The sequence below is a fragment of the Rhinatrema bivittatum genome, chromosome 3 (assembly GCF_901001135.1).
Source record: "Rhinatrema bivittatum chromosome 3, aRhiBiv1.1, whole genome shotgun sequence".
NCBI lineage: Eukaryota > Metazoa > Chordata > Amphibia > Gymnophiona > Rhinatrematidae > Rhinatrema > Rhinatrema bivittatum.
The window spans coordinates 123,938,812-123,953,761 of NC_042617.1; the positions used below are offsets into that span (position 1 = coordinate 123,938,812).

Below are 14,950 nucleotides of genomic sequence, written 5' to 3' on the forward strand. Positions count from 1 at the left end.
AAAGCTGTGGCATCCGCAGCTGGGCCTTTTCTTCTTCCCGCGCCTGCATTTCCCCCCACCCGGAACAGGAAGTGATATGCGGTGCGCGGGAAGAAGAAAGGCCGTGCCGCGTGATAAAGTAGCAGCGGCCGGTGCAGCATCAGCCCCCGAGCAATTGAAGCAGCCGGTAATCGAGAAAGGAGACAGCAGCAGGAGCCTCCCGAGGCCGATGGGATTCTTCTTTCTTGGCCTGCAGGGGCTGGAGGAGGAGGCTGCTGCAGCTACTATTTGTGCTTGGGGGCGGGGGAGAGGAGAGGAAGTGAGTGAGAGAGAGAGAACCAGCCAGCCAGCCTGTGTGTAAGTGAGAGAATGTATTTGATTGAGAGCATGTCTGTGATTGAGAGAAACTGGTCAGAGAGCTCATGTGTGTGTATATGTGAGAGACAATTAAAGTGACTGCTCAGAGAGATGACTGATGTGTATGTGAGTGTGTGAGAGAGAGAGAGAGAGAAAAAGCATGGAAGTGAGAAATCTGGGTATGTGAGAAAGCATGGGAGTAAGAAGCCTGATTATGTGAGAGAGAGCATGGGAGTGGGAGGGCTGTGTGTGTGTGCGTGCATGAGAGAGAGACTGGTTGATAAGGTGACAGTGTGTGTGAGAGAAAGAGACTGGTGTGTGTGAATGTGAGAGACAGAATGTGATTCAGTGAATGAGAAGTCTGTGCACGTGGAGAGTGAGCATGGAAATGAGAGAGAGACTGGTGTGTGTGTGAGACAGAGAAAGTGATTATGAGAGTGAGAAGCCTGTATATGTACGGTAAGCAGAACACGGGAGTGGGAAGCCTGTGTGTGTGTATGGCATGAGAGAAACTGTTCAGGAAGGTGTCTGGTGTGTGTGTCAAAGACTGTTTGGGAAATGATTGGTGTGTGAGAGACAGAAACTTGTCATGGGGACATGACTGGTATGGTGTGTGTGTGAGAGACATGAGCCCTAAGGAAGAGGACCATGAGTATAGAGCTTAGCCACTACTGCTGCTTCTGGTGTGTGCTACGGCCTGCATGGAAGAGGAGTAGGAGAGCTGCTGGAGGGGGTAAGGAAAGGTGACTTTTTAAGTTTATTTTTCTTGATTGACTGCCATTTTAATTATTTAATATTATGTGATGTGTCTGCTTTTTTGAAATATTTTATTGGTGTTTGGAGAATGTTTAATAGTTTTTATGAGTTTTTAATTGTTGGATGTTATTCTGTTCATAGCTGTTTTGAAACATTTATTCTGCTTATTAGTATAGTTTTACAATTATTTCTGTGTGGGGATCTATAGCTGCTTGCTAGTTCTGTTTTCCTAATAAGAGGTGTATTGGTTTTTAGGGCCTGATTTAATATTTGTAGTGTTGCCTTTTCATAGATAGGGTTGCTCCTGTTTGAGTGTAAAATTATTTTTTTTCTTAAAAATATGTATAAAAAAGGGGGGGGGGTCGTCTTATACGCCGGAAAATACGGTATGTATCAAAAGACGAACTGCTTTCATAGCTTGCTTAGTTAATTTTGTAATATGTGTTCTCAAGACACTTAAACCAGCAATATTAAAACATGCAAAAATTGCAGTTAGCACTTAAAATCAGTAGCATCCTTCCCTTATTTTATTGCTAATAAGAAATTTATTTAAAGGTTGTGAAAGCTTTTTGCTCAGCCTCTCCCAGTATCACACTCTTAAATTTAAGTACAGCTAAACTCCTGTTGCAGACTAGAATTGTACCTATACAAGTAAGGTAGTGATATAGCATAACTGAAAAATGGTCTCTGGGAAGATTTTTAGTAGCAGGATCACAATAGTACAGCAACACAGATGTATTAAGGAAACCTTGACATGGAAACTAATAGAGCAAATGAAAAGGCACATTAATATTTTGAGTAATCTTGTCAGTACTGCTGGTTTTAAGACTTCAGAAAGGCACACTGTTTTCAGTGGAAGGTCAGGTAGATTCAGCTTACTAGTTAAAAAAAAAAAAAAAAAAAAATCTATTTGTTGACATGTTTATTGGGACATAGGAGGATTTCGTTCAAGAGCTGACACTACTGTATTTTTCGCACTATAAGACGCACCTAGGATTTAGAGGAGGAAAATAAGAAAAAAAAAATTCTGTCCCCATGACGGGCTCTGTACGGAACTCTCCCCTGGTAGCCGTCCGTGGGATATTTTTTTGGTTTTGTTTTTTATAGTAAGGCAGAGAACATCCACATAGGTACTCATACTCACTGGTTTTCTCTCCCTCACGTACATACATACATACATAGGCTCTTTCACACTCACTAGCTCTCTCCCCCACTCAACTCACTGGCTCTACCTCACATATACACATACCCACAGACAATCACACACTCAGACTCTCTCACTCATACACACAGCTCTCTCACGCCAGTTATTTTAAACTTTCATGACTGCTCCAGAGTTCAATAATAAATAGTCAGGGCTGTATTACATTGATTAGGAGAGCAATTTGCTCCTAATATTTCAATAGGTAGCCACTTAATCAGCACAGGCAGTAATTCTATTTGCTTTTCATTAATTTCAGCTGTCAAAAACTGCTAATCAGTTTGAAAAGCCACATTGCTTCACATGCAAGAAACATTTTATCACAAATCACTGAACCACACCAAGAACCAAAAAAGCAAAGGTCTGTGTCTTGTCCTCCATCCCAGGCAGTATACCACCCCCATGACCCTCCAATACATCCAAACAAATGAGAAGGAAATGGCCTGCACCAACCACAAACCCCAATGCCATGTATTGTCCTCTGCCGGCAGAGCCTGAGCTCCCCACCGGTCCAACATTCCCGGGGTCCATCTCACTGCGAAGATCAGCGTGGTGCAGGTCAAACATCAGCTGTTTGAACCGCGTGGGCTACGGAGGCCTCTCCAGTTCAAACAGCTCTGCCGGTCTGCTGTTCCTGGGGTGCATCCCACTGCGAAGGCCGGTGCAGCGCAGGTCAAATGCCAGCCGTCTGAACTGGAGGGGCCTCCGTAGCCCACGCGGTTCAAACAGCTGATGTCTGACCTGCGCTACGCCGACCCTCACAGCAAGATGCACCCCAGGAACAGCAGACCAGCAGGGAGCTCAAGTTCCGCTGGCAGAAGACAACATACGGCATCAAAGCCCATGGTTGGCACAGGCCATCTCTCTCTCATCTGTCCAGACACACCAGAAAATATACCGCCTGGGATAGAGGACACACGATACAAACCTCCACCCTTCCAGCTCATGGCACAGTTAGTGATTCATGACAAAATGTCATGACCTGCGCCACCATGCTGACTGGGCTGATTTGGGAGGAGGAGGAGGACGGCGCGCGAGAGGGAGCGAAAAATACGGTATTTGCCAATAACATGCCATTGTTTAATTACCAGTCCTAAAAGAATGTGTCCAGTGCTTTACAATCTTTCATCAAACAAAAATATTTCTAACACTTGTTTACCATATTTAATGTCTGACAAAAAGTAGCCACTAGATTGGGTATGATCGAGGAATGTTTTCTTTATGAACATCCTCATCAAATAAGAATCTAAAATCAGTAGCTGCAATGAACTAGCCCTCAAATGATGACACCTTTAATTATGACCACAGTCTATATTTTTGTATGCCTGTTGTATTTGGAGTTTTTGTTTTGTTTTTTTTAACTATTCATTATTTTTAACAGTTTCTGGGGAGGAAGAATAAAATTGTATAATTTATTTTCAGGTTTGACAATGCATGCTTCAATTCTTGCATATATGTTTAACTTGGTAGAAGAAGGAAAGATAAATACACCTTTAAACCCTGGAAATCCACTTAACAACCAACTATTTGTTCAAGAGTATGTGGCTAATCTTCTTAAATCTGCTTTTCCTCATCTACAAGAGTAAGTATACACATTTTTAGTGTTTCCAGAATTTGAAGTTTTGTTCATGTCAGCATGTCTGATATCATATTTTCGTTTTCTAGCGCCCAGGTTAAGCTGTTTGTAACAGGACTATTCAGTTTGAACCAGGATATTCCAGCATTCAAGGAACATCTTCGGGATTTCCTGGTACAAATAAAGGTAAGATAAGTGTGAGAATATTGAGGTGAATATCCTACATTTGGGGCCAATGTACTAAGCTGTATTAAAATTGACCATTAAAGAGATGCCATTTTGTCTTGATTTGGACCAGTGGGACCTTATTTGCTCCCTCCTCCCAAAAAAAAAAAAAAAAAAAAATGTGTCTATCCTCTTCTCTAGCCGATATTGTGCCAGCTTCGAGGGAGACTTCTGGGGTTTGTCTCCCTTATCTTATATCCCAATATTCAATCTGGATATGAAAAGTAATTATGGAAGGCAAGGGAAAAGTTTTTGTTTTTTTTCTCTGAGACACTGTACATTCTCAAAGGACAAGCAGGATGGTAGCCCTCTCAACTGGGTGACATCATCGGATGAAGCCTGGCACGAAAAACTTTTGTAAAAGTTTCTAGAAACTTTGGCACACTAAGCATGCCTAGCATGCCGCTAACTTCAAGTCCATGTGGAGGTCCCTTTTCAGTCTCTTCTTTTCCGCGAAGCTGTCGCCATGCGGTTCAGGAGCTTGCGTTGTTTTTTTCTGAAACATTTTTTCTTCGCTTCTACACGTCTCATAGGGTCCCTTTCCCTCTTTTCAGAGATCAGTAAGCTTCCTTCCTCGCCAACAGCGCTGCCTCCAGATACCCCTGGCCATCGACTACACGTTGCATTCTTTTTCCGATGGCATTGTCCGGTTTCCGCCAGTGCCGCAGACAGTTTCCCTCACGGACCCCATGAGGTCTGTGTCCTTTGCCTGGGGGCCTCCCACGATGTCTGCGTTTGTGATCTTTGTGCCCAAATGACCCCTGAGGGTCACAGGGCCTGCCTCAACAAAATGGAGAAATTGTTTGGAACAGTGACCTCCACACCACATGGTAAGGAGGCCCAGGCCCCGAGTTCTCCTGTGCCTGTCGGGCCTGCTTTCGAAATGGGCGCAGGAGACCGTCCGTTGTCTGTCTCTTCTCTTTCCTGTTCAGGGTCTTCGATGTCCCCCCTCGGCTTTGGGAAAGGATCGCAGGGACCACCAGGAGAGATCCAGGAAACAGACATTGATCTTCTTCTTCTAAAAAAGACTGAGAGAGGGCATCGACCTCTGCGCCTCCCACGAAGCGGTCTAGGGCAGAAGATGTCATCCCCACTGACGCCGCTTCCTGTGGAGGGATCTGTCCCCCTCCAACCAGAGTGTCTCCCGATTCCACCTGCTCCTCCTCAAATCATGCTTTCCTCTGAAACAATCGAGGAGGAGCTCGAAAGGCGTGTGTGGATGGTGGTCGGCCGGGCCCTGCAGGGCTTTGAGCCTCCAGTTCCCTGGGTACTGCCTCCGCCACAAGAACCTGTTCCACTGGTGCTCGTACTAGTGCCTCAAGCCCCTCAGAGGCCCTGAGCACACCGCTGCCATCGCCACGGCCCTTGTACAGGTGAGCAACTCCTCGGAAGAGGAGGCTCGCAGTGACTCTTCACTGTCCAACTCTCCCTGGGCCCTCTGGGTCGATTCCACAGATTCCTTCGGTGCCCCCAATGCCAATGGTGCCATCGGATCCCTGAAGAATTCGAGGCCCTAGGTGCCTTCCTCGATGACAACGAGGCCTGGCCGCCGCAGCGAGGGTGAGCCCCCATATGACCCCTGGGAAGAGGAAGCATCCATCTCTTCATTAGTTGAGTCAGAAGATTTACCTTCTGAAACCTCCCCACCAGAGGAATGACGTCGATCCCCTCCTGAGGATCTCTCCTTCACGGGTTCGTCAAGGCCATGGCAGATTTCCATCCCTTTTCAGCTGTAGGCGGAGCAGGATTCTAGACACAAAATGCTCGAGATCCTGCAGTTCATGGATGCACTGAAGGAGGTAGTGGCAGTGTCCATCCATGACGTTTTCAAGGACCTGGTAACCCACTTATGGGAGCATCCGATCTTGGTGCCACCAGTCAACAGAAAGTCTGACATGGTGTACCTGGTTCAACCTTCCACCGGGTTTGATCGCCGCCATCTCCCACGCCATTTGTTGGTGGTAGTCAGCCCTCAAGAAAGCTAAGAGGGTGCACATCCATGTGTCGCGGCGCCAGGACGTGAGCGTAAAAGCCCTAGATGCCTTGGGGTCAGCATGTATTCCAGAGTGCCATGCTCATTGCCTGCATAGCGTGTTATCAGCTCTACATGGGGCAGTATTCTCGAAACTTGTGGAAACAAGCTTAAGAATTAGGTGAGCGCCTACCTCAGCAGTACCAGGAGGAGTTTCAGAATGTTGTTCAGCAGGGCCTTGAATGTGACAAACACGAAGTCTGTGCGGCATACGATGTATTTGAAATGGCCATGAGGTCGGCTGCAGCGGGCATTGGGGCCTGGCGCATAGCATGGTTACGGGCATCCAACTTGCGCCCAGAGGTTCAGGATCATCTAGCAGGCCTGCCCTGTACTGGGGAGAACCTGTTTGGCGACTGGATCAAAGAGGGTAGTGGCTCAGCTGAAGGACTATCAAGAGACCCTTCAACAATTGTCAGCTAGCACCCAGCCTGCTAGGAAGCCCGCTCGGTCATATCCAAAGCGGCCTTTTTACCGGCCCCGCAGTTACTACCCTCCTGCCGTGAGATCTAGACCTCAGCGGCCAGTGGTGAAACCCAGACAGAGGCAGTCTTGGGCCCCTCAGGCAAACCCCACCGCAGAACTCCTCCACTGGCTTTTGACTGGCAACGAAGGAATCAGAGCCAGCAGTGGAACCCTGGTTCCCCAGTTGGAGGCGGTCTTCGACTCTTTGCATATTGTTGGAGTTTGATCACGTCGGATCACTAGGTCTTATCCATCATCCACCAGGGTTACTGGCTTCATTTCCAGCAACTTCCACCTTGCTCCCCACCGTTTGGATGGGGAATGGTAGAGAACGATCAAATACTTCAAGCAGAACTCTCTGCCCTCCTTTCCGTGCAGGCAGTTGAGCCAGTTCTCATCGGCCAGCAAGGCACAGGGTTCTACTCCCAGTATTTTCTTATCCCCAAGAAAACAGGAGGCTTCTGGCCCATACTGGACCTGAGAGCCCTAAACCAGTCGTTGGTGAATGAGAAGTTCAAGATGGTGTCATTGGGCACTCTAATCTCTTTTCTCAAGGGGAGCAACTGGCTCTGCTCCCTCAGTCTGCAAGATGCATATACCCATATCTCTATTTTCCACAGGGACCGGCAGTACCTCCGTTTTTGAGTGGGCCAACACCATTACCAATACTGTCCCCTACCCTTCGGTCTGGCATCTGCCCCCCGGGTCTTTACCAAATGTCTGGCAGTTGTTGATGCCCATCTTCACAGGCAGGGTGTTCATGTTTTCCCCTACCTCGACGACTGGCTCATCAAGGGCAGCTCGATCCAAGGGACTCGGGTGGCCATGCGCCTCATGATAGACTCACTGGAAACCTTGGGAGTCTTGATCAACTACCCCAAGTCCCATCTTCAGCCAGCCTCACAACTGGACTTCATTGGGGCACACCTGGACACTGTCCAGATCAAGGCCTACCCTACCTCAGGACAGGGCAGAGACCTTGGCGGCTCTTGCACTTCATATTTCCGGCCACACCCAGGTATCTGCTTGCCACTTGCTCCAGCTGCTTGGCCATATGGCAACGACGATGCATGTCACCCTGTTCACTTAGCTACACATGCACCGTGCGCAATGGATACTCTGGTGTCAGGCGTCCCACGACCTACGTGCCCCCATTGTGGTCACGGACGAGCTGCGACGTTCACTTCACTGGTGGACTGTCCCTGAGAATCTGCTGCAAGGGTCTCCGTTTGCAGTAGCTCTGCCCCAGGTTTCGCTCACCACTGACTCTTCTCAGACGGGGGGTATCGCACATAGGATTTCTGGTTGCCCCAAGAAAGGAGGCCCCAAATCAACCTTCTGGAGCTGAGGGTGGTCCAGTATGCCCTACGGGTGTTCCGGGAGCTGCTGGTGAACAAGTAATCCTGGTACACACAGACAATCAGGTGGCCATGTGGTACCTGAACAATCAGGGTGGAACCGGGTCATTCCCTTTCTGCCAAGAGGCAGTCCTGGTTTGGGCATGGGCCATCACCAACAGTATAACTCTCCAGGTGGTGTACCTTCCAGGGGTGGACAACACCCTGGCTGATGCTCTGAGTCGGACATTCAAACCACACAAGTGGTCCCTCAAGCAGGAGGTGGCGATTCGCCTCTTCAGCTGCTGGGGGACCTCGGACATGGACCTGTTTGCCTCTCAGAAAAACAGGAAAGTATGCCACTTTTGCTCCCTTGGCAGGAAGGGCAAAGGGTTGTTGGCTGACGCGTTCTCGATCCACTGAGGGACAGGCTTGCTTGTACGCCTACCAGCCCCTTCCCCTCATCTCCAAGATACTTCAGAAGTTGCAACAGGATCACGGCACAGTGATCCTGATTGCTCCATCATGTACCCGCCAGGTCTGCTACCAAACCCTTCGGGAGCTTGCGGGTGCGTCCCCCAATCCGACTGGGAACTGCATCAGACCTCATCGCACAGGACCGGCAGACTCCGCCATACCAACCTCCGATCCCTAGCCCTTACAGCAGGGATGTTGACCGGCTGATAGTTGAGGCCCTCGGCCTACCAGCGGCGGTGTCATGAGTTCTTCTGGAATCTAGGAAACTATCCAGCAGAAGATCCTACAATCTGAAGTGGAAACGGTTCTCCTCCTGGTGTGGAGGTCCCGGTTTGGACCCCTTCACCTGCTCTCCCTCAGCTCTTCTGGACTACTTGTTGTTCCTCTCTGAATCTGACCTAAAGACCACCTTGGTGTGAGGGTACACGTCAGTGCCATAGGAGAATACCATCGGGATGTGGATGGTTCTGCTATCTCTTGCCATCCACTGGTGGGACGTTTCATGAAGTGTCTCCTTCAACTAAAACCTCCTACTTGTCCCCCGGAGTTTCCTGGGATCTAAACATGGTTCTCTCACAGCTCATGAAATTCCTGTTTGAGCTTACGCTCCTGTGACCTTAAAATACCTTTCCTGGAAAGTACTTTTCTTAGTGGCATTCACATCGGCTTGCAGGGTGAGTGAATTGCAGGCGTTGGTGTCATACCCACCTTACACGAAGTTCTGTCATGACAGGGTAGTACTACGTACACATCCCAAGTTCCTACCCAAAGTGGTTTCAGAGTTCCACCTGAACCAGTCCATCATCTTACAATCTTTTTTTTCCCTGAGGCCTCACGGTCATTGGGGTGAACATGCCCCTCCATACTTTAGACTGTAAGAGGGCACTCACCTTCTACCTAGAACAGAAGGCGCCTCATTGCACCTCCACTCAACTGTTCATTTCATTTGACAAAAATAGGTTGTCGCTGTTTCCAAACGGGCGCTGTCCCACTGGTTGGCCCGACTGTATTGCCTTCTGCTACGCGCAGGCAGGGCTGCAGCTTGTTGGCCGTGCTCGGGCTCACTCCGTTGGGCCATGTCAGTTTCGGTAGTGCACCTGTGAGCACTTCCTATTTATGAACTCTGCAGAGCGGCAATGTGGAGTTCACACCATACTTTTGCCTCTCATTACTGCTTAGACAAGGATGGGCGGCAAGACTCCCATTTTTGGGCAATTCGTCCTTTTTCAGCCATAACCCAACTCTCCTATCTTATACCCCTCTAGGGTGATGGGCCTGCTCCTCTTGGCTCCACACCTGCAGTGGTTGTGCACGTTGCACCTGTTTTGCTGCTCATAGTCAGAGAGGCCTGAAGCTACTTATTCACCGAGTTGTGAGGACTACATCCTGCTTGTCCTTGGAGAAAGCAGAATTGCTTACCTGTAATAGGTGTTCTCTAAGGACATCAGGATGTTAGTCCTCACAGAACCTGCCCACCTCCCCATAGTAGGGTCTTTTTTTTAATAGGATTTTTTGGTTGTTCACTGTCTCGCTCACTGTTTGTTATAAGACTGAAGAGGAAACACCCCCCATGGACGCGCAGTGACAAGTTTTCCGTGCTGGGCTCCATCCGATGATGTCACCCAGTTGTGAGGACTAACATCCTGCTGTTCTTGAAGAACACCTGTTACAGGTAAGCAACTGCTATATGTTCTCTGCGAACAAGCAAGAACAAATAGCCAGACAACTGAATGATGCTTCACAATGGCACTGATGTGGGAAAAAAGCTCCAGCAGATTTTGTGAGCATGTGTGGGAGTTTCCGCACTGCCATCCCCATTCGAACCACTTCAGTTTTTTCCATCTGTGGTTGTTATCAAAGCATGGAAATTTTCTCACAAGTCACAGTTGCTGTGATTTTGTGGTAGTTTCTAGTTTTCTTTTTTTCCTTTAATTGCAGTTTTATTTTTTCATGTCAAAAGAAAAAGAATATTCCTCCTCATAACAGTCAGACCAGTCCAGACAAATGGGTTATGCCCACAGACTAGCAGATGGAGACAGAATAACAGGCTCTCTGACATCACCCCTTTTTCCTAGCATGTAGACAGATGGACTTAGACTAGTAGGTTATGCTCCCCTGCCAGCAGAAGGAGACGGGAAAAAGTTGACATCACAGAATATATATGTTCCTGCAGTGACTGCAGCCTGCCGATTATTCTCAGTCTCCAGCAGATGTAAAACAATCATCTCCCTATGGGATTGCTTCAGATTTGGAAGGAGAATTTAGGAAAGAAATAGAAATAGCCCCACTCTTCTACGATGATACCTGATGGTCTCTCCCCCAGTTGAGAATTCCTGAGGTGATTTCCATGGTGCCTCAGAGGTGTGCCTTGTTCTGGTAGCTGGTTTATGCCATCGTGGACTTAGCTGATTGTACACCTTAAAGGCAGCGGGTGTGGGAAGACGAGTGTGGCAGTAATCCCAGGTGCCCTCTCCCCCTGAAGCCCGAGACAGTCTCTGTACTCAGCCGGGTAAGACTGAGCTGTGGTAAGCTTAAAAAAAAAAGTTCAGGCAGGGGAGTTTGCAGGGCTTCCTCCAGTCTCTGTTCTCAAGGCGCCATCCCGACATTCGTTCCCTCTCCCAGGGGGCTTAAGGGAACTGGGCAGCCTGGCAGGTTGAGCAGCCCGGGTGGGTAGGACCCGCAGTTAGGCTCTTCCCCACACGCTGTGTTGTAGGCCGCGGCAGTGTTTTCAAATGCTTCTGTGCATGCTCAAGTACTCTCTATCAGACCGTGTGTGTGCGCAGTGCATCCGGCTCTGCGTACGTGTTGTGTACACAGTTTTTGGCCATCTTTTGTGCGCATATTTTTAAGTGTATCGGCGGTGCACCTAGATTTTGGCACCCAGCTTGTATATGTGCCTTTTTACGGTGTTTGTGTTTGGGAGCACCTAATTTTTGTGCACATAAAATTTGTGCACTGGAACTTTTCAGCACGAACCGGCTGGACATACATTCTCCATTGGCTGTGCACTATGGCGCTGGTGAACAAGAAACCTAAGCGCCTTTCTCTCTGTGTTGCCTGTCATATTTGGGTGTTTCAGCCTGGAGAGACCTCTAACATGTCAGGCTGCTTAGAGACTCAAGGTGAATTGTCTTCCTCTGATTTTGCTAAGCCTAGGTCCTCCCAGCCTGAAGATGGTCTGGCTAAGGATTTGTCTGGTGGTACACCGGACCTTGGTATTCCCTTGACTGGTTCCTCTGCAGGAGATGGCAGCTCAGTGGGCCCCACTCCAGTACCTTCTGGTTTTGGCCTGGATCTTTCAGCCTTTTCTTGGGTAGTCTGTCCCCCCCCCCCCCCCCCCCCCCCCCCCCCCCAAAGGATTGTGGTCCTTTCTTCAGGCACAATCCTCAGCTTTGACCAATCCTCTCAGGTTGGATTCTGAGCCAGTGACCCGTCCCTCTTCCAGTCCTATGTTTAAGTGCAGAAGCATGCCTCGGTTAGCTTCAAGTACCCCATATAGGAACCCAGATGACATTGATGATGAGGCAGATCCTGACTCCCTGGAAGATGGGGAAATTCCTCTGGGATTGGAACTGCATCGGACTATGTTGCGGTTTTTTCATAGAGATGAGCTACCGGCCCTGATTTCTCAGACCTTGAAGAGACTGGGTGTACCTGGAAAAGATTCCTTTGCTGAGCCAAAGAAGAATCCTATTTTGGCTTCCTTTTGTAAAGCTTCTTGGTTTTTCCCTGTTATGGAAGCCATTCAAGAATTGATTGATCTTGAATGGGATGCTCTGGAGGCAAATTTCAAAGGGGATTGGGCTTTGGAAGGCCTGCACCACCTGGATCTGGTAGTGAGTAAGGGTTTGCATTTTCTGAAAGTGGATGTAATTGTCTGTGCTCTCTCTAAGCGGATGGCTATCCCCGTGGAGAGAGGAGCGGCCTTGAAGAATGTGCATGATAGGAGGATTGAGGCCATCCTTAAGCAAGCCTTTGAAGCACTGGCGATGACTTTACAGATAGCTTCCTATTGCACTCTTGTCTTCTCCTCTCATAAGTGCTGAGAGGGCATTTTCAGTTTCAGACACTTCCTTTTGAGCTGGCAATGGCTCCTCACACCTTTTCCAAGGGTGGTGGTGGTGGCAGCTGCCCCCTACCTGGACAACTGGTTCATTCAGGCGAAGTTGAGTATGGGTTACCTTTGGTCTCTTCACAGGGTGGTTCAGTTACTGTAGGCGCTAGGCTGGGAGATAAATTTTCTAAAGAAGCTGCTGCTTCAGTTACAGCTTCAGTCACAGAGTTTGGAATACCCAAGTGCTCATTTCAAGATGGCAGAAGGCAAGATGTTTCTTACCACAGACATAATGGTAAAACTGCAGGGGCAGGTCAGTCATTTGTTGCAGTTAGAGTCCCTGAGTTTGGGATTGTCTATAGTGCTGGGTTCCATGGCATCCTTGCTGGACCTAGTACTATAGGCGTTTGCCCAGGGAGGAGGAATAGCCTAGTGGTTAGAGCAGTGGGCTACGAACCAGGAGACCAGGGTTCGAGTCCCGCTGTCACTCCTTGTGACCTTGGGCAAGGCACTTTACTCTCCATTACCTCAGGTACAAACTTAGATTATAAGCCCTCTGGGGACAGGGAAATACCTACAGTGCCTGAATGTAAATCGATGTGATATCTCAGATCAAATGTCTGTATATAAAAAACAATAAATAAATATGAGACAGCTGCAGAAGGTGCTTTTCCACAGGATGGAGTCTTCAGTCACAGGATTTCAAGACCATTACCCCTCCTTGGGGAAGCCAGGTCAAGTCTTTCCTGGTGGCTCTCACAAGATAATTTTTCTAAAGGTGTGGATCTGGAAATTCCAAATTGGGTCATGGTGATTATGGATTTCGGTCTATGTAGCTGAGGGGAGGTCATTTGTGAGGGATGGACTGTCAGAGGCCTCCTGGTTCATCAGTTGGTTGGAAACCAGGCAACATGGAAGGCGTTAATACTTTTTCAGCCATTGCTCAGAGACAAGGCAGTGAAAGTGTTGTCAAACAGTGTGACAGCAGTGTCACATATAGACAGACAAGGAGGAACAAAGAGTCTAGCAGTTTCCTTGGATTATTGGGTAGGGATGTGCATTTGTTGGTCCATTCATTTCAATTTCCTAGCGTGTAGCAGATGGACTCAGGACCAATGGGTATAGTGTACTCCTGATAGCAATTGGAGACGGATCAGATTTCAATCTGACGTCAGCCCCTAGTACATATACCCCTGCAGGAAGTGCAGCTCTTCAGTATTTTCCGTCTCCATAGCAGTTAGGGACTATCTGCACGCTCTCACAGCGTTAGAACAAATTCAACGGAGAAAATCCAAATTCGGAAGAAAACCTACTCGGAAGACGAGCCCCACTCTCCTGCGGTGATACCCTCGGGTCCCTCCCCCAGTTGAGAATTCCCAAGGTGATTTCCGTGGTCCCTTGGAGGAAAGCCTCGGTCTGGCGGCCGAATCGCGGCAAGGGCCTAGCCCCCGATCTCGGGTGCGGCTGAGAGGCAGCGGGTGCACCCTTGAGCGCGCGGTGAAGGTATTTGCCCTCTCCCCCCGCAGCCGGAGACTGCCCAGAACGAAACCGGGAAGCGCCGAAGAAAAGGTAAGGTAGAAATCTTCAGCATAGACTCCGGTCTCCGAGGTTCGAGGAGTTGCACAGGTCGCCGGCCGGGACCAGTGCCGCCGGGTTGATCCGCCCTACCAGGGCCAGGCTCCGGCTAGTTCAAAGGGCCTTCCCACGTGGAGACCCTCCGAGGTGGTCGCCATATTGCCTGCATGGTCGCCGTCGCTATCTTGGCCCTATTCGCCGCCCTGTCTGCCGTCTTGATCCGGGCGCATAAGGCTAGCTGGGCGCATAAAGTACTTGTGTGCATAAATTTACACGCACAAGGGCCGTGCGCATAAGATATACGTGCATCACGTGCCCACCGGGCTGAGCGCATACTTGCGACTTGGGCGCACAATTACACACACAACCCGCACGCACATCTTAGACGCGCCAGAGCGCATAAAGGTTTATGCGCCTATAGCCATGGCACCACCGGAAACGGAGATCAAGGCTCAAGGCCTCTGCCCAGCATGCCATATCAGAGCAGCACAAAGCGAAGATGCCAATGGCCTGTGCGCACAGTGCGAGGAAGCCCTGGGAGATCCAGTCCCACCCAGGACCAAGTTCTAGCTCCTCAGTGAGTACCCCGGACCTAGCAAGTCCCAGCGGGACACCCCCTTAGACGGGGACCCCCAGGGACTCAACGCCCCTTAGCTTGGACCCAGCATCTATCTCATGGGTGGAATTCTTCAAAGGGCTACACACTTTCGTCCACATGCAGATGGAGCCTCCGGCAAAACAGCCACAGCTTCCACCAGAGGACCTTTATGCCCCAGGCCCTTCTAGGACTAGAGAAATATTTCCACCGCCAGGAAGCCCCACCTAAGGGGACACGAACAACTCCTGAAGAGGAAGCAGAGCCCCTAGAAGAAGGGAAACTCCCCCCGGGGACAGAGCCTCACCGAACCATGAGGCG

The 14,950-nt window shown here is 49.2% G+C and overlaps 1 protein-coding gene across 4 annotated transcripts in view; it reads left to right on the forward strand.

Moving 5' to 3' along the window:
* XPO1 (exportin 1) overlaps positions 1 to 14,950 on the forward strand; it is a 321,445-nt gene that overhangs the window by 287,282 nt on the left and 19,213 nt on the right. For all 4 annotated transcript variants that reach the window (XM_029593698.1, XM_029593697.1, XM_029593699.1 and 1 more), the window contains 2 exons: positions 3,716 to 3,875; positions 3,959 to 4,055. In XM_029593698.1, coding sequence (XP_029449558.1) covers positions 3,716 to 3,875; positions 3,959 to 4,055 — 257 coding nt within the window. The remainder of the gene's footprint in view (positions 1 to 3,715; positions 3,876 to 3,958; positions 4,056 to 14,950) is intronic.